The sequence below is a fragment of the Centrocercus urophasianus genome, unplaced genomic scaffold (assembly GCF_019232065.1).
Source record: "Centrocercus urophasianus isolate 14NV4802_14NV808 unplaced genomic scaffold, USGS_Curo_1.0 seq_12, whole genome shotgun sequence".
NCBI classification, from domain to species: Eukaryota; Metazoa; Chordata; class Aves; order Galliformes; family Phasianidae; genus Centrocercus; species Centrocercus urophasianus.
Window position 1 is genome coordinate 43,667,196 of NW_024884364.1, and position 18,543 is coordinate 43,685,738.

The 18,543-nt window shown below is 42.4% G+C and overlaps 2 protein-coding genes across 6 annotated transcripts in view; one reads left to right on the forward strand and one right to left on the reverse strand.

Annotated features, from left to right (window-relative positions):
• The window catches only part of PHKA2 (phosphorylase kinase regulatory subunit alpha 2), a 41,017-nt gene extending 37,356 nt beyond the window's left edge, over positions 1-3,661 (forward strand). For all 4 annotated transcript variants that reach the window (XM_042809479.1, XM_042809480.1, XM_042809481.1 and 1 more), the window contains one exon: positions 1-3,661. In XM_042809479.1, coding sequence (XP_042665413.1) covers positions 1-174 — 174 coding nt within the window. In that variant the 3' untranslated portion in view covers positions 175-3,661.
• The window catches only part of PPEF1 (protein phosphatase with EF-hand domain 1), a 27,734-nt gene continuing 12,687 nt past the window's right edge, over positions 3,497-18,543 (reverse strand). Inside the window, exons 7-18 of one of the 2 annotated variants that reach the window (XM_042809484.1) lie at positions 16,945-17,059; positions 15,314-15,360; positions 12,859-13,025; positions 12,132-12,168; positions 11,522-11,671; positions 9,381-9,512; positions 7,810-7,995; positions 7,059-7,201; positions 6,136-6,242; positions 5,012-5,175; positions 4,100-4,184; positions 3,497-3,702 (exon numbers count right to left, since the gene is read on the reverse strand). In XM_042809484.1, the coding sequence (XP_042665418.1) occupies positions 3,512-3,702; positions 4,100-4,184; positions 5,012-5,175; positions 6,136-6,242; positions 7,059-7,201; positions 7,810-7,995; positions 9,381-9,512; positions 11,522-11,671; positions 12,132-12,168; positions 12,859-13,025; positions 15,314-15,360; positions 16,945-17,059 (1,524 nt within the window). In that variant the 3' untranslated portion in view covers positions 3,497-3,511. Of the gene's footprint in view, positions 3,703-4,099; positions 4,185-5,011; positions 5,179-6,135; positions 6,243-7,058; positions 7,202-7,809; positions 7,996-9,380; positions 9,513-11,521; positions 11,672-12,131; positions 12,169-12,858; positions 13,026-15,313; positions 15,361-16,944; positions 17,060-18,543 lie in introns of both variants that reach the window. The other variant, XM_042809483.1, reaches the window with a different exon arrangement.

Below are 18,543 nucleotides of genomic sequence, written 5' to 3' on the forward strand. Positions count from 1 at the left end.
AAATCATACGGAGCTACGGGTGGTATCTTGGAGAAGGATGTGGCCACAGGAATTTGTCACTTCTTTTATGATAGTGCCCCAAGTGGGGCCTACGGGACCATGACGTACCTGACAAAAGCCATAATTATTTATTTGCAGGATTTCCTGCCTAGCACAGGCTGTGTGATGCAGTAAGCAATGTCTCACTAGGGAAAAGAGGCTAGGAAGCTTCTCCCTGTTTTGCTGCCATGAGCTGCCTGTTTGCTGCGTGTCAGCAGATACACCAGTCACAGTGTTATGTTACCTGCACACCTACCTGAGGGGGACAGGTGGGTGGAATATGGCCTCATTTTAAGGGAGGGTGTGAGAAAGAGCAAATAACGAGGCTTATTCTGCCTAAACTGCATAAATGTAATTCGTATTAAATTAGCAAGAATTAGTTCTGCCAAGGGGGAAACAGATTACTCTGTGGAGATCAAAAGGCATAATAAAACGAGGGAGCTGAATCTCAGGCACAGAGTTTCCCAAATAAGGGAAATAATGGAACTCATTAGTTTTTCTCCTGCCAATCTGTAAATCTACATTGCTGTGAATCACTAATGTGCAGTGTGAAACATCCAGGGGTAATGTAAATGAAAGGAATTGGGAGAACTGGAAACAACCAGGTGGTATTTTTAATACACATTCACCCTGATTCTCATCTCGTTTGCACCTCGTTAGTGCAGGGCTAGCGCCGGTAGAGACAAATGTCTTACAATAGCCACTAATTTGAGATGATAGCAGCTCTCAGGGAGATGTCTTTCGCTTTAATCTGAACAAAGCTGCTTCCTTCCCTCCACAGGCACAGTCTCAAGACTCCAACTGCTCCGAGGTGACAGGGAATTTTATGCTGTGTTCTTTTTCTCTGAACAGAGAAAGATAGATCTCAGCCACTTAAGCACCCTTCCATCTCTCCTGATCGTTTCCCTTGCAAATAGCCTCGGTGCTGAGAATGGCGTAATGGCCGCCCTTCCAGTGCAGGGAGAGTTTATAGAAAGCTTTGATTTTTCCTCTCTGTCTTTGTTTCCCCCTCCACCCCTGTTTTTTTAAATTATTATTATTTTTTTCTTTGAAGGCACACTTGTCACTCATGGCTAGGGATGGGCTCTCTGGAAGTCTGCCTCCAGCCATCTCCCAGTTTTGTGCCTGTTATCACCATGAGTAGGTCTACTGCAAGCAGCTGTGTGGCTGCTTTGAGCTGCTGCGACTCCTGCTGGGAAATGGCTCCACAGTCGCTTAACCTGGCAGCAGAGAGAGGTTGGATGAAAAGAGGGCAGCAAAGCCTCTGTCTCACCTGCCAGTTACTGGCACGGTGGTGCCGGGGAAGATGAGCTTGAGGTGGCAGAGCCACACCAGAGGTGCTGCTGCCACATCTGTGCTCTTGCTTGGGAGAGAGAAGGCAGGTGGGGGTGGGAAGCCTGAGGAGGTGATGCAGAAGTAACAGAAGAACTTGGCAGTCTGCGGACCCTGAAGCTTCTCCAAGGATGCTCTGGAAGAGGCAAGCAAGGTCTGTGCTAGATGTGGATAGGTTAGGATAAATAGGTGGTTTAGACTGAAACAAGGGTTTGGAACCTACAGAACATTAAACTCTCTCCCCCCCCTTTTTTTTTTTAATGGGAGTAACAGTGAGTGTCTTTGATTTAAAATTTCTGCTATGATCTAACTTACGATTTATGTTTGATAGTCATGATTAGTTATCACATGGAAGCCAGGCACTGGCAGAGGACTTAGAAGGTGCTTTGAAGAATTCGGATAGCTGCTGGTAAACAGTGGGATGCTGAAACACAGCATGAGTAGAGGGAGATCTCATTTAACTTGCAGGTCAGGTCCTGCTGCTGAGCTATGGTGGCAGTGTGGTGTCAGTTGGAGTCCCATTTAGTGCAGACCCAATTAAGCAAACAAGCTTTTGCACCAAACACTCCCACACCTGGCAGAGGATGCACCTGTGTGCTACTAAGCTGTTACAAAACAAAAGGAGTGCTGCTGGAGGTGAGGCTATGCTCCCCAGGTGAAAGCTGTCACAGCTCTACCACTAATTGGCAGTGATGGGTTTGGCTGTTGGGCTTCCCAGGGGACTGAGAGGAGGATGACATGGCCAAATTCCAGGTCTTGTTTACAGAAGGAAGGTGAAGGTAGGTTGACATGTCCTGTCTCAGAAAGAAGGGCTTCCAGCAGCTGAGGTGGTCCCCCGGGCCCTGCTTTTTCAGCCTGCCATGTGCAGCTGCCGCAAGTACTTTGTGCTTGGCTGTGTGACAGCTGCCAGGACCTGCAGGGCCAGGCTGTGGCTTGTGCAGAGGAATGTCACTGCAGCGTGTTATTTATTAGCCCCTGCAGAACACGGTGAGACATAAAAAATTTGGGATGAGAGTGATGAAAGAGCCTTATCTGGATCTGTTTGGATTTAAGCACATGTAACTGGGCCGTGCGTGGCTCCCCGTTTTGCACTTTGGTGGCTTTTCTTCCTGGCATGGCGTGCTTTGCAGTTATCTCCCCTCCTCTACTCTCTCCTTCTGCTGGGGGTGAGGGTGCCCCAGGCTACCTGCAGCAGCTGCTGGGTGTTGCTTTTGGTTGGATGACTCAGTTCCTCTTGTGCTGCAGCTCTGCAGCCCTAAAAGCAGTGTATGCTAAGTGCTGCATTGCGACCTTCCCTCCTCTCTCAAGGTGAGCATCCTTCATCTGAATCCTCCACTCTTCAAACTGTTGTGCTCTGTTCCACGTAGGTTGTCAAAATACAGGCAAGAAACAGACCGCAAACTTACACATTATGTGAAAGCTCAAGCTTTATTTTTGTGATCTACTGTATGTGAAGATGCTTTGGCTTAAGCCCTGATTAAGGTGAGAAGTTAGGATCACTTATTAACCCCCAAACCTAACAACTGCAGCAAAAGTAACCAGTGCTAAGTACAAATCTGTGGCAGATATAGACACCTTTCCTTTTAAGTTGGGTCCATAAACCTCAAAGAGGAAAACTAGTAATGTGGAATGCTTTAATTACATCGTGCAAAGAACAAGATTAAATATGCAGAACTGCTTATTTTAATGAGAAGGTTCTTCCCTGTTTTCCTCACCTGGAGTCCACAGAAAGCCTGTTTTTCCTGTTACACATCCCCAAGGAGAGACTGGTATGTTCTCTGTGATCATCGATGCTGCTTCTTAGCTCTAAGGGCTGCTGGGATAAATTTACCAGAGCATCTCTTGCCGTGGCACTGTAGCTGCTACCTTGGTAGCATTCACAGATCAGGGTGGTGGAGGAAATGACACCAAAGGTGAGGATAAGACACTGATGTGGCAGTGACACAGCATTGAGTGGTCATCCCTTCTGCTTTCCTCACTAGAAGGTATGCATCATCCCAAAGGGATTAAACAGGTTTACACAGTGACCGCAGCGCTTACCATTTATTGTTTGTCAGTCTGGAAATTGTTTTGCTAGGCTGCTGTGACTACAGCAGGAAGGTGAGCTCCCCTGACCCCCCCAAGAAGTTCTGCCCTTTCCCTAGGCTGCCTTGTTCTCTAGTTTGCGAACCACATGAAAGGCCTCTAAAAATTCATTGAAGTCAATATAGCCATCTTTGTTGTAGTCTATGCTCTGGGCTAACTTGTCAATGGCTTCATCATGTGAATAAATACCCAGGTAAGAACTGAAGATTTTCCAGGTTTTGCGGAACTCATCAGGTGAAATTAGACCTACAGGAAACAGAAGACAGTTTGCTTTTTCCAGTACTTTTCCCCTTCCTACATCCACACTCACATGAACACTCCTCCACTTCCAGGAAGTCACCTGCTCAGCAGGGCTTCCGTGGGATTTTTTTGTTATTTCACAACTCAACTACAGTTCAAGTGCAGAAGGGAGAAAGCCATCAAAGTGACAACAGTACTGGAAACTGCGTGAAGACTTCTTGAGTTAGATACCGTCCCTTATATGGGTACAGCATGACTGCTTAAATTAGCCTTCACTAATTCAGAAAAATGACATCACCTCTGGTTCCTCTCTATATAGAAGCCTTAAAAGGAGGAAACACAGTGGGGAAAAATAACCAGTACAGGCTTCTAAGGGTCACGACTGTGAGTTACTGAGCCTTACCTGACTGATCTTCATCCATGATGTTGAAGATCACCTGCAGATCTCTTCTGTATTTGCACAGCGTTTCCACCAAAGTTGGCTGAACCTGGTTTTGAAATCATGTACGGGAAACCATTTAGACTTTGGGTTTAGGTTAGCTTAACTGACAGAACATGTACTATTATCCTAATCTATTTTACTAGTTTAACTTGCCAAATGTTAGGGAAAAAATCCTTATGCAAAAGTTCAAAGGAATGGTGCTTTGTGTGTCTTGCCCCAAATCAGCTAAAACCTGCCACATATGGTGGGGTGGGGGCAGGTGAAGGAGCCCTTCAAGCCTCCTGCTTTCAGTAATTATTTGTGGAAAAAATGATAATCTGGGGAAAATGCTGTATATCACTTACTCATGAAACTTTCATTAGACATATAGGAATGGGTCCTGCTGCATAGAAAAAATGGTGTTGAGAGCTAAGTACCAAAGCACTGTGCATTCATGCAGTAGCAACTGGACTCTGTAGAAGAGACCTCATCTATCATGAAACACCTAAAAGCTCACCTCCAACTGTGACTTCATCTTACAGGTGCCAGAAGCAGCTCTGAGCACATCTGAAAAAGCTCATCTCAAAAGAGTGCTCACGGTAGGATTTGTCGCATAGCTCCTCAGCTACCTTATCAAAATGCCCTTGAGAGTCAATGGAATGTACAAAGCAGTTCTAGCATGTGATTCATCCGGCCTATTTTAAGTCTACCTTAGCAGGGAATGATGATTTGTGCCTTTAGAAATGCTTATTTCTCTCCAGTAACTATAAGAGGAAGCTAGGTAACTAGTTCAGATGCAGATCTCTACTGGAGTGGCCAAACCACTGCCTTGTGCATCAAGCTGCACTGAAAGCTGTTTCTCCAAGATTTGGAAGGATGTGTTTTCCTTCTTACCTGATGCATAGGACGAGCTGTGTCCATACAGTAAAAACATGACATGTAGTCAACGTTTCCATCTGGATCTGTCTTCACTAACCGAGACTTCAGTGTCCTCCAGGGCAGTTTGAGTTGTAAGACTGACTCCATCACTGCTGCCCAGTCACTGACAGAAATCCTGCCTGCTGGGAGGGGTCAGCTCATGGTTACAAGCAGTGCGTGACGCAGCACAGATGAGACCCAGCAACCCCAGCGTGCCTTCTGACATTGTTTTACAACATTCACAAAACATAAATGTTTTTTCCTAAGCAAGGTAATAAAAACAGTGAGGTCAGACGAGGCATTTCCAGAGGTCCCTTCCCACTGCAACAATTTTGTGATTCTATTATGACTATCAGCATGCTTTAATGCCTTTGGAGAAAAACAAATTATGCTATGAAGAGTACTTCAGATGTGAGTCGAGTTGCAGCAATAAAGACAGACATATGTGACTGAAAAGCCAACAAGCCAGAAATATCTTCTTCAGTTGTTCAGCAGCCAGAGAAACAGTACCACCACCCTGGGGGCACAGATGACAAACTAGTCAGATGAGAAGCCGTCAGGAGGAAAAGTATTTTTGCTAGATGTTGTATTTTTGTTACAAGTCAGCCATGACCTCTTCCTATATAAAAGGTTCATGATAAATGTTCAATTTATCACTGAGCTTTCTTCAGCTGATGGGTGAGCATTCCCTTCTAGTGGACTAGCTGCTTAGCTTCACTGAAATAACTCCCAGGCTTAGAAGACTAGTTCTCTCAGAGGCCCCAGTTCCCTGGCTGATACCTGAAGATGCCCCAGTGAGCTTCTGGAGCCATACTCAACTCAAACTTTGCCAACTCAAACTTTGCCTGGTGGCAAACACTGATTCTTTATTTGCTCACGTGTTTCAGTTCTATTGTTCCTCCTACTTAAAGCTCCCCAGGTTGTTCTCTAGGGCTAAGTGTCCACTAACAGACATCCTGCACTGGTCAGAGAGAACACAAGACCGACCAGGCTCTGCCTTCCTCCAGCCTTACAAAAAAGCAGGCAGGACCCTTCTGCCACCATGAACATTCAGAAGCTGTTTTCCCTGTGGTGGTGAGCGGACAGACAGATGGTGTTACCTGTGCTGTTGCGGTCATACTTTGCAAAGGTGTCCATGAGTTTTTGCTTGTGAACAAAAATCCTCTCTTGTAAGGTTTGTAAAGCAGACTGTTCAATTGTTTTCACCCTGGAACAAAAAAGAAATCAAAAGCAGATCCTTAAAGGATATTAATCCTCCAGCAACTTATGCATTTCAACATTCATTATCAAATTCTGTTCTTTAACAGGCAGTGTTGTTACGGTGATCCTAAAAGACAACATGCAAGAAAAATAAAACAAAGCCCTAGAAGAATAATCTGAACTTAAGAGATAATCAAGTTTATGCAGGTAATTCTAAGCTGCTTTGCTCCAGTAAATCTGGCCACAGTGCTAGGCATAGCAAAGCTGCAATGATGAACTTTTTGGACTCCACTCATAGCAGGATTTCTCTGGATTAACGCTGTAGCCTTAAAGCAGACCTGACGGACAGGTGCAGGCTCTTCAGGGTCCCTGACAATAGTCCACTCTTAGCATTTAACACTTCTAATTGCCTTTGGAAATTTCTCACAAAACCTGGAGGTACTTAAAATGCATTTTTAAGCGTTGATTTTTAAAAAGGAAAACAGAAACAGAAGATAAATTGTGAGATTGATGTGAACTGTCATGTGAACATTACTGTGAACGTGCTGAAGGAATAGCACAGGGCTGCATCAGGGTGGGGGTCAGGGAAAGGGGCTGCACCACAGGGCGGTGGGCACGGCCCCAGTGCTGCAGTTCAAGGAGTGTCTGGACAGCGCTCTCAGACGTTGGGTTTGGTTTTGGGTGGTGCTGTGTGGAGCCAGGGGTTGGACTCCATGATCCTTGTGGTCCCTTTCAACTCGGGACATTCTGTGACTCTATCCAATTACAATGAAGCTACAGATCTGTGGTGGTCATGCTCACCATACACACAATGCATCTTTACCTCTCCCAGTTTTTCCGCTTGTCAGTGCTCGTGCAGACTTGGTACTGTATAAAGTGGGGAACCAGGTCAGGATTCATTCGGATGTATGCTCCCCGGTTGCTCCCCTCTTCATAATAGTTAGAAGCAGAAAATATAGTGATAACCTGGAGCAAAAAGAGAATTTGGATTGGCTAGAATAATATTTCTTGAGACTGATTGCTAAAAATGATCTTAGAAAAACCTGCATGTTACAAAATGAAGTGTCGGTGTGTAAAGCCAGAAATCAATACTGATGCCATTCACCAAACTGCTTGTACTTTTCCAATCAGAACTCCACACCAGTGCTTTTGGCCTGCCACAGCTCAGAGGGCAGCATGATAGCATGCTGCAGTGGATACATCTGAGACACAGTTCGTTTTCAGGATTTTTTCATGGCCTCTCAATAGAGCATGTTAGCAAGCAAGGCCAGAAGAGAAATTAAGTTAAAAAGCTTCTAGAGCCTAGGAACATCTCTGTGCTGTATATGTACACATAATTGTCCCCGTGGATTTTGTTGATGTTGATGAGTAATGAGCCAGTCCCCACTCCCTAAAGTTCCAGAAGACTTCTGTGTTTGTCAGAATTCCATAATCCGTTCTAACGTCTATTAATTTAGTGCACAATTCCCCCAAACCCATTTGAAGAAGTCACTCATATTCTTAATTAACTCTGCTGACAAGTCTATTGTGGATGTGCCTGTGCAAATCACGTGCTTTCCACGGCAGTCCCTTACCTTCCCATCATGAGTGAGGTCGTAGCCGTCCGGCTTAAATTCATGAGACCTGATTAGCATCTTCAGATTATACTTTTTAAGCAGCTGGTCAGTAGTGTCAGGGCCAAAGCAACAACCTCCTCCTCGACGCTGGTTCAGAGTACAGCCGTGTTGTTTTTTTGGATCGCTCCAGAGAATGTCCAGGACCTAGGAAGAGCAAACTCAAGAAGGACTGATACTAGGTGAGGACTGACAGGCTACAGATGCCTGAACTAGTGGCCATACCAAAAACCCCAGGCTACTGAGAGAAAACACCCAAAAGAACAAGCTTTTCTTCCTTTCTTTCAGCTGTGCATTCCTTTGGGCTGAAACTTTTGTTCTTCTAAATTACAAAACATATTTAGAGTATGTGTTAACCTTTTCAGATGCAATATCTTCTCAGAGATGTATATCTCCTGTTATGAATGAAGTTTGCAGACAGGTAGATGCATCAGGTACAGTGCATGGGCAAGGAGAGCAAAAGCCACCTACACATGTGAGAGGCGATTCTTATTTCCCAGCACTGAGGTCACCCATGTCAGTGGTTTTATCTAAACTAAGCTTGGGCATACCTGTTCTAAACACGGTAAGAGCTGCCCTCACAGCAGCTGTATTGTCTTTGTTTAGCTTGTGTTCCACAACAACATTTTACATGTTGGCATTTTAACAGAGTCAGAGACATGAGGATGAATTCTCAAGGTTCAAATGTATTAATTCCAGCCTGTAGCAAACACTGGGCAAAATGTTTCTGTTCATATCTCCTTGGAAAGGGTTTATGGAGATGCATTCTATTTCCCATTTGCTGGAGAGTGTCAGATTAAGGGGGTTGTTCCTGCCCAGTATGTTAGTTTTGAGGTCAGATGCATATCTTGGGAAATCACATTTTCAGAGATTTGCTTCTCTAGAGGCAAAATGAAGCTGTCTGCTCTGTACAGCAGCTGTCTGAAGTTCAGAAAAATAAATATACACAACTCAATTTTGAGCTTCTAAATTAATATGCAAATTAAGCTTTCCGAATTGTCACGATTTATTAAATTACAGCATGACAAGCAGCATATTGCCTCTGATATTCAAGAGGAAACTAACAGCCAGAGGACAAAATTTTCCTGCTCTGAGTAATCAGCCTGTAGGTCTCTGGAATGGGGCTTTTTGGAAACTATTGGCATCCAGCTGCGAAAACCATGGCCAAAGAAAGGTGCATACTATCACAATTGGTGGCCAAGTCTGACCTATTTTAACTGACAACTATGTACGTACCAAGAGACCTACCACACGGGGGCATGCAAACACATCTCATACAGAGTTTCTTCCTCCTAATGGCTGAGAACCAAAACCACGGAGTAAATTGTATTTTCGAGGCATAAAATCACAAATGTATATTACCAGGTGTACAAAAAGCAGCTAAATAACAACTAGCTGGCTACTATACTCCCCAGAGCAATGGGTTTCCTATATAGAGACAGACCTCCCAGACTCAGAGGTGCCCTCTTAACGTAGCCCCTGCCACTGTCATAACTGGGTCTCGGCATCAGGCTGTCTTTGGTTTCACCTACTTGTTTCCGCTCCTCCTCGGTGAGTTCTGGATGTGAACTCCATCGGAAAAGCTCAGAGTAGCTCAGTGAGATGCCTTGTATTTTCACTTGTTTTTTTCTGTCTAACTTTGGTAGCTTCATCAATGTTTTCAGCTTAAAAAAATAAATACAGAACATTGGAAAAGTTACCAGAAAATAAAGATGATCCATTCCCTTTTCCCCTACCAAATCTTTAATCCTCATAATGCTCTGAACTCTCAGGTCTGGTGGTAGCTGCAGGTGTTTGGCATCAGCAAACTGCATCTGTCAGGCACCAACCTCCTTGGATGTGCTGGCACATCCCTGTCATGGAACATCACTCATTGCAAGCCACACTCAGTCACAAGATCTCACTGCACAGCAAGGACAGCACTTGGGCTCAGGGTAGATCCCAAAGTGCCCAGCTTTGCTGGAAACTGAAAATGCACATATAATATAGAGGATGGAAATGCACCCACCGCTGCTCTGATACAGTAGCATGCTGCTAGGTTAATTCAGCTGGAATCAGTGGAGTACCAGGAATATAGCTACAAAATTCATGAAGTAGTACATCAGTCCTTTCACTGTTAAATATGTTTAATTGAGACGTATGGGCATCTGCTTTTTTGGAGCTGCGTGCTGTGGTTCCGACAAGGCCTTTTCATGCAGGTTTCTCCAGGGAATATCTGTTCTCTTTTGATATTTCCTCATGCTATCTCCTTTTAGAATACCACCAAAAACATTCAACAATTTAACAACAAACAACAACTGATGCAAAAAATTATTTCCTGGTGCACTGACCGGGATTTGAAGACCTCTCAGCTGCCACTTGTACCAATTAAAAAAACATCGGTCAGTCCAGAGTGATACTGCCCTGAGCTGTGGCCTGTGCATGTCTCATTAGCAATACTCTCCCCTGGCAGCACTGTCAACCTGTTAATTCTGCAGTGCATCCAATACAACCAGCCCAGCCTAGGTGAAAGTATGACAACAGCTTGTCCCAAAGCTGAGACACCTGCATCTATAGCTAGGCACCCAAATTCAGTGTGCTAGGCTCAGTTTCATTGCCCTTCTTCACACCTTTACGAAACAAACTGAGCTACAATTGAATGATCAGTAAAATTGTTATTTCTGTGCTAGAAATTGTGAGGGTGAGATTCCACAGGCACTAGGAACACAGTGCAACTGTGTGGAGCCAGGGTTTGGACACAATAATCCTTATGGGTCTCTTTCAACTTGGGACATTCCACGGATCTATGAATTGCTGAAATACCTATATCTTGTGCCATCTGGGATGCTCTGCATGCCTGTGAACCAAGCCTAATGGAAATCCATGGAAGAGATCTGTGAGGACAACTTTCTCCAGAGGCAATGGAAATCCCCTGTGGCTTTGGGAGATCTTCCATAGAGACCTGCACTGGAGACCTGTATCTGATGAATGGTAAAGCTTCAACTCATCTCTTGGGTCTACATCAATCATAAGGAGCCTAAGCACCCAGCTTACAAACATTCACCTTCATTTAGTTGTATAAATCTTCCAGATCAAAACCTACACCATTTTCCAACGATTTGAAAAGCTGTATTTGCTCATCATTTCAGAATAAAAACCACATGACTCCATCTTCTAAATTTAGGAACAGCAGTCGTTCCTGCTTCCTCAAGGCCAGCTTTCGAGGCCTGCTCCTGCTGGAAGGGCTCTCCCACATGTGCTGCCATGGGAGCACTGCAGGGTGCAGAGCTTCCTACACAGAGCAGATGGCAACCACACAGCCCCGGGACAACAGGCGGTGCTAAAAAGATGCAGCTACATTGGTTTCTGAAGTGTTTAGAAATGCCTGTGAATTAAGATCTTTGCATACTTTTTGGCTCGTGTGTCATCACTGCGGATGGAGGTATCTGACGTGTGTTCAACTATTTTAAGGTCAGAAGACCCACATCGTTTTACAGCAGCCAATTAGCTCCCAAAACCTACTGAAACCTCCCTTTCTAAATACTGATTCTGAAGAAAAACAAGACTCTTTGTTCCTTACTCGCTTTAGAAAGTAGCGATTTCTTTCTTCCTGCAATCAACTTGATTTTAGCGTTCTTACTGCTATGGTATTTAAAGAAAATAAAAGTACCATCACACGAAAATGCTCACTTACCTTATTTCTCTCAAGTAAATTCAGGGAATCCAAATCTGTGGAGTCTGAAATTCCTCCATGTACAATAAGCACTTTGTTATTAACTAAAGTGGCAAGGGGAAGCCAGCTGAAAACGTCTCGCAGATGGTACAGAATTGTCATGCCATGGACCTGCAAAATGTACTCTTAGATTAGATGCTACTGGGGGAACATTCTGTTACTTTTTAGCTCTACATTTTGTTGAGGTGCCTGCAAACACCTATATGAACAGTTCCACCCAAGGGGACACACTGCACTGCAACACCAGCCAATAGGATCTGAAATTCATGCCAAGAGCCACTCAGCTGTCCCTGCAGCATTTCATTTTCCTTTCACTTTTACCTCTTCTTGTGCTTCTGAGTGGCCTCACCAATGTTATTTATTTCATCCTGTGGATCGCTGAGCACAAAAGGTTGACAGTTAAAAGTTATTTTGTCAGTTATTCCACTGAAAAGCCAAAATAATTGTAACTACATCATTAAAGTCATTCTGTACTACACCTAAACTGGTTGGAAGTCTCCTTCTTCAGACAGGTTTCATTTTACGTCTGCAATACTAAAAGAAAATACAGGGAAAATGGGAAGAGTCTTACCTTATACTTCTTCAAAACTTCTTTAGTGAAGCCATATCTGAAAACAGGACAGCATCATGAACTGGGTGTGTATGGGTTTTTCTTTTTGCACTGTGGTGATTGCCAAGAACTTTCCATCCCTCTTTTTCTGCTTTCTGTCTCACTTTAGTATAAAAGAGCTTTCTTCTATTTTGTCTCAAGAATGAAGTTAAACCAATTCTTGCGATCGAGAACAAAGTCCAGACCAATAATTTTTAAGCAGCGTTATTTCCCACTTAAAATAAATAGCTTAACAGCTTGCCTTTGGGATGCCAGGAGAATTTTCAAGGAACCCAACTGATGCTGGATGTTTCCCACAAAACCTCCACAGACAGCGCCATCTATCACATCTCTTTTCCTCCACAAGGGACAAAGAGTCTAATACCTCATTCTTTTAACACTAAAGCACCCTTGCTGCAGGGGGCGTTTCCACAACACCCTAATTTTCATCATTTAACTAAAATACAGTCCTTCCATCCATCCCCTGCCCCCAGGGTGCTCTGAAAGTCTCAGTGACACACCGAATTCGATGGACTATGATTAGAAATGCCTATTCAAGTGTCTAAACATAACGAGGATGTTCTTTGCTTAAGCATCCTGAAGATACAAAGCTCCACCAGAATACCCAGTAAAACACTACTGGTTTAGAGATCAGATGTTGGCACAATGAAGGACTAGATATGCTTCCCTCTCATCCCTTTAAACCTACTTCATGTTTAAGATGTAGTCTTCATGGTTTCCTCTGTTCAAGTGAAAATCATTTGGGTAGATAAGAAGAAACACAAATAGGATTATAAGTATTTCCATAGAGTTTTTTCCTCTGTCAACAAAATCACCATTAAAGACATAAGGGTTGTTTTCTGAAGGCAGACCATTCTGCAGAAGGAAACAAAAACAAGATTTTCAGAGACTGCAGTGCTGCTGTAGTACTTTACTATAGTCCTTTACTGTAGTAAAGGAAATATCATTTCAAATGAGATCACCTTGCTAGAAACCCTGTAATAAACAAATGAATTAAAAAATACATCTTGCATAATACAGAGCTATTAGGGAACAGATGACCTCTCTAATTGTTCTTATGATGCTGCCTCTAATCCTTTCCTATACCTATTAAATTAAATTGAAAGGGACGAGTAAGAACATTACTATTGTAATAAAACATTCTTTTCTGTTAATGCAACTGTTGCCAGGAAGTTATGCTCTTGCAAATAGAAGGGACTTATTCATTTTGAGTGTATGACATGAAAAATTACCTTCTGATACAAATCTGAAGGTCCTTATGTTTCCTTATCCAATAAGAAATTAGATTTCAGATATTTACATTGTTTGCAGTCTCTGCTTCCAGAACTCCTAAGAAATACTAGAGCCCAGACCTTAATACAGGATGCTGAAGAAACTTTTTTTTCCAGTTGCTTTAATCCTGAAAACTCCCCTTCCTGGGGAGACTGCACATACACATACTTATTACCTTATCTTTTTTCTGGAGATTCAGAGCAATGTTTTATTGTGAATAGCAACTTACCAAAAGCTACTACTGTGAATCGATGGTACGTGTTGTAAGACTAGTTATCCACATGTCAATAGGTGCCACCAGCCTACAAAAGGCATAGCAGTGACTACACGTAGCTTCATCATTTCCAGTCATGAGTACTGGAAATATTCTTCATTTTTGACTTGCCAGGTAAAGGAAACCTCTGTTTTCACAACTGGCATGGACAAGAATAACCAACAGAACATCTACAAAATGTTGTGACAACAGAGGCCACTCTTACAAGGTCAGACATCATTGCAAAGCATCCTACTTCACAAATATGGCTGCTGCCCCAGCACTGCTTGTGGTGCAGCCTCTGACATATCAAAAAGGTGAACAAGGCTCTCTAAGATTAGCAACTTGCTGCTGGGTATCATTACTGTACCTGCTGGATTAGTGATTAACTAACTTCTGGTTTTTGCTCACATTCTCTACATCTTCGGGCTATTTCTATCATTAGCAGCCATTTACCAATCTAGCTTAGCAATACAGGCCTTAAAATCCAAGTGCTTGAACAAATTTAGAGATAACAGAGCAGTTACCCCCAGGATAGCTCTGCTTTACTTCCCAGGTCTGGTTTATGAAACTGATGTGAATCATACTCTGGTTCTGTTTCAATATGCAGTTCCAAAAGGGAAGGTTGCCTAATTAAAATAACAGCTAAAAGACTACAGGCCAAGGACTGGCAACGTGTAATTGGTTAATAAGAAAAGCAGAGGCCAGAAGAGGCCTGATTTTGTTTCAGCAGGCTCCAGGTATGTCGCTGGACAAAACCACCAAGCTTCCAGCCAGCCAGCCAGTATCAGATATTATGTGTGAAGACCTTGGAAGCAGAGGGAAATTACATCATTTAAATATCTGGTTTAGTTTGTGTCTGTCTCCACCCAGTGCAAGGATCAGACAAAAACCTTTTCCTTCAGAAAATTCAGATCTGCCAAATGAAAGATGGTGACTCAAACTAAAGATAAAGGGGAAACTAAATACAGGAAAACTGCGTCTTCAGTTGAATACACAATTGTGGAAAAGAAAGCCTGGGGCTTAACTTTTTTTCACATCAGTAAAACAAATCTATGCTTTTTAACTTGAAAAGTGAGTGGCAGTTCAAGGATATGGACAAGCTACCCAAGGTATTTCCTTTTTATGCAGACTATGTAGTTATTTTCAAGATTACAAATGTTTTTAAACAGATAGCATCCTTTTGTTTTCTGTAAACAAATAATAATGAAAAACACCTTATCAATGGAAGGGTACAAAAAAGCCTCTGCATTTCAGTCTTGAGGACCAGAATTATCCATAGTGTAGTGTCAGTTCAGGAACTGTTAGCTCCAGAGTTCAGACCTTAGTCAGCAAGGAATAGAAAACATGAGCCAAACATTTGAGACATGGAAAGGAACCTCCCTAGGTTCATACTCTAGCTCTACAGTTGGAAGCAAGCATATTTCCTGAATCTCCTCTCCTGCAGTGAGCAGAAGGATAAAGAGAATGAAAAGCTATGACAAAGACACCATCCAAGTTGTTCCATGGTTTGTATGCGTGTGTGTGGCACACATGGACAGTTTTAAGTGATAACAACTATTAGATGCTAATAAATATTCTGTAAACCAAAATGCTACGCCACAGACTGCCTGCTTACCTTGTGGAATACCAGTAAAAGATCATCCAGATTTCCATGTAAGTCTCCTACAGGAAATAAAAACATATACATATATTTAATCATGGAAGAGGGAAAAACTGGAATTTTATAGGACTAGAATTATGTTAGTCCTAAGAAGGTTTTCCTCGTGTTTTCATTATTAATTTGAATTTTCCTTAATAACTTGCCCTACATTAGCATTATATCAGCTTCATTTTAAGGTACATGAAGAAGTGGCTTAATAAAGTCTAGCAATTAAATATTTAAAAGGGCAGACAAGCTCTCCAAGCTAGATCCAAAGATCAGATCTGCAACCTAGGTAAGAGGTCACTCAGGGAAATGGAAGATGGGCCAACACATTATCAGCCTGTAACACAAATTAATACTTCTATGTCTTCCATGCAAATTTTTGTTGATGGCAAGCCTGCTGAAGGTACTCTATGGATTCCTTTGGGTGATGACAGATTTTAAAAGGTGTGGCCACAAACACTTCAGAAGCATATTTAATTGGCATTATTTGTTTAAAATTAGAAGGAAATTGGGGGAGGCACCTTGCTTTGAGGAAAATGATAATTTTGGACCAATTAGCTTCAAAAATGGGTCTTCCATATTCTGCAGAGGAGCTATCTGGTTGCAAAAGCTGTTAGCTCCAATGGCAGGAAGGGGAACACTTCAGATGCTACTTGCACAGCACAAATGAGATACGCAAACAACAGAGGGGTGCTTTATTACTGATTAGTAAGCCACACCCTGCATAGCAAGCAAATGTGAGTCTGTTTCCTGCATTCAGAGAGAGATTTTGGTTGGTTTGGTTAACAAATTATTGTTTATAAGAAAATATTATTTAAACGAGCCCTTTCCTGGTAAGCAAAGTTGGTGCACGACCACATCTGAGAACCATCAATTGCTGTTTTACATGTGGCATAGATGTCTCCCCTACAATGCAGCACAGACACAGCTGTCAGAACGGATGTCACCACTCCTATTCTGTTCTGCAGCTACTGCTACCTGTGGCACACTTGGATACCACATCCATTCATTCATAATCTATGAAAACATAATAAAACAGATGGCAATGAGCTCTTAATTTTTCACCTTGTGACACGTCACATCATTCTGTGAGACTAATTTTTTTGGTTATATGACGACCACTGTATCCTTTTGGGTCCCTTTAGTAACAAGGTTTATTATACATTTCAATTTGTTTTTGATGGTCATACTATTAACAAAGGGCCTTATCTGCTTTTTCTACTACACTTTCATTAAAATCATTGCTGAGTAAACTCTCATGATAAAGTCTTTTTTTCAGTGGTGAGAATCACAGTACTCAGAGTGGCATTTTAGAAATGGAACTGCAGGAATATTTAAGCTGCACGGCAGTGTTAGCTGAATTGATACTGACTCATTCAGAAACTTTTAACAAGAGAAAAGAGGAGGGCAGGGACTTCCCTAAATATACCTGGTGTGATGCAGAGCCTTTTTTTAAATGGTGCTTTTTTGTTTGTTTTTTGTTTCCATGTATGCGTTTGTTAAAGAAGAAAAAAAAAAGGAGAAATTCCCACCTCACTCTTCAACTAGTTAGAATATCAACCTTTGGCCCAAAGCAGCTATATTCCCAGTTCTATTCTTACCACAGATGGTTATCTCCTTGAAGTAGGAAACTGAAACATGGGTGATATTTGGCTTCTCCTTGAGAAGTTTTCTGGTCTCATCTAACAGCTGCAGTACATAGCGGGGATGAAGCAGCTGTGAGGAAAACCACAGGGAGAAGAGGAAGATATTTTAGGAGAAGCTCAAAATATGCTTTATTAGCACTACACACATATTGTGAAGGAAGGTGTATCACATCATTGATACTACAGACCTCTCTAAACATGGATATAGGCTGCTTGGTTTAGTGCTGGGAATTAGGAGTAGCTCTGTATTCACTTCCCAATGAACGGAAAAGGGGCCCTTGATAAACCTGCTGTTCATATTTTCCCATTTTATTTCTACATCGCGTTTCTACTCTTCTCATGTACAAAAACAGTAAGAGAATGGGCAGTGGAGCACTCAGAAGTATGGCATAAGTTCATCCCCTGAACATAGCTTAACAAAAAAAAGGGATCTAATTCTAAACAAAATGAAAAACAGACAAATTAATTACAAAAATAAACCTACAAAAACCCCATCCAAAGACCATAAATGATATTTCAGCAAATTACACAAATAATAAAGAGAAGGAAACTCCAGTGAAGGTTGACTTGTTTAGAGTTACCTTCCAGCTCACTGTGAAGACATTATATGAATGAAATATTCAAGCTCCAAAGATTACTCTTTTCAGAGGGCATGTAGCTTCTGGCTCCTGTGCTCTTCTGTTCTCTGCCAAAGCTTGGTCAGTCTGTGGTTTTTACAACATTTAATTCAAACACTGATGGTTGGCCTACAGACTGACTTGTCAAGATGAATTTTCTTGAAATAAACAAAAGAGGGCAATTATGTGTAATCATTTCCTTATTAAATGCCAGCCACAGCAAAGTGAAGCCTTGAGTGGGCACATTTCTCATGTGCTTTACATTGTGCTACTTGTAAGATCAGCCTTCACTGAAAATTAGGGGAAAAATAAAATATTATTCAGTAAATTGAAAGCAAAGAGTGACTGTTAAATAGCACACTGTTGAGCACAAATGACCACGAGTTCAAACAAAACTGTGCCATGTAAAGCAGTGGCAGGCAGAGCTTATGAAATCTATGCTAGCACATTAGCCATACTTTATATTCACTCTCTTCAGGGTCCTGTACATTAGAATCAGATTATTAATCCCTGCAACTCAATTTGTCTTTAAAACATTGAAGGGAAAAATAAAAGGACCTCAGCACCTTTCACAGTCCTGTCAGCATCCTTACTGACACCCTGACTGGCAGCTGCTGAGGGTTCCCACTGCACATTCACTATAATCTTTGTTCAGGAAGAGATGCTCACCAACCCCTGCCCCTCCCAGCACTGGCAGTGCTGCAGCTACACAGTGATTCAAACCCAGGGACTGAGAAGTTCTTTGGGTTTTGTCAAGGTTACCTCCTGGCCAGAATAGATTCCTACAGCAGCTCACCGTGTACCTGTGTGATCAATGAGGGTTTGCAGGAAAGAGCAATGGGATGGAAGGGAAGGTGGAAACATCTCCCTGGGCACCAGCTCAGTCCTTTATTGCATTCAAGTGACAGGGGGGCTCCAAGTGGATAGAGATGTGAGA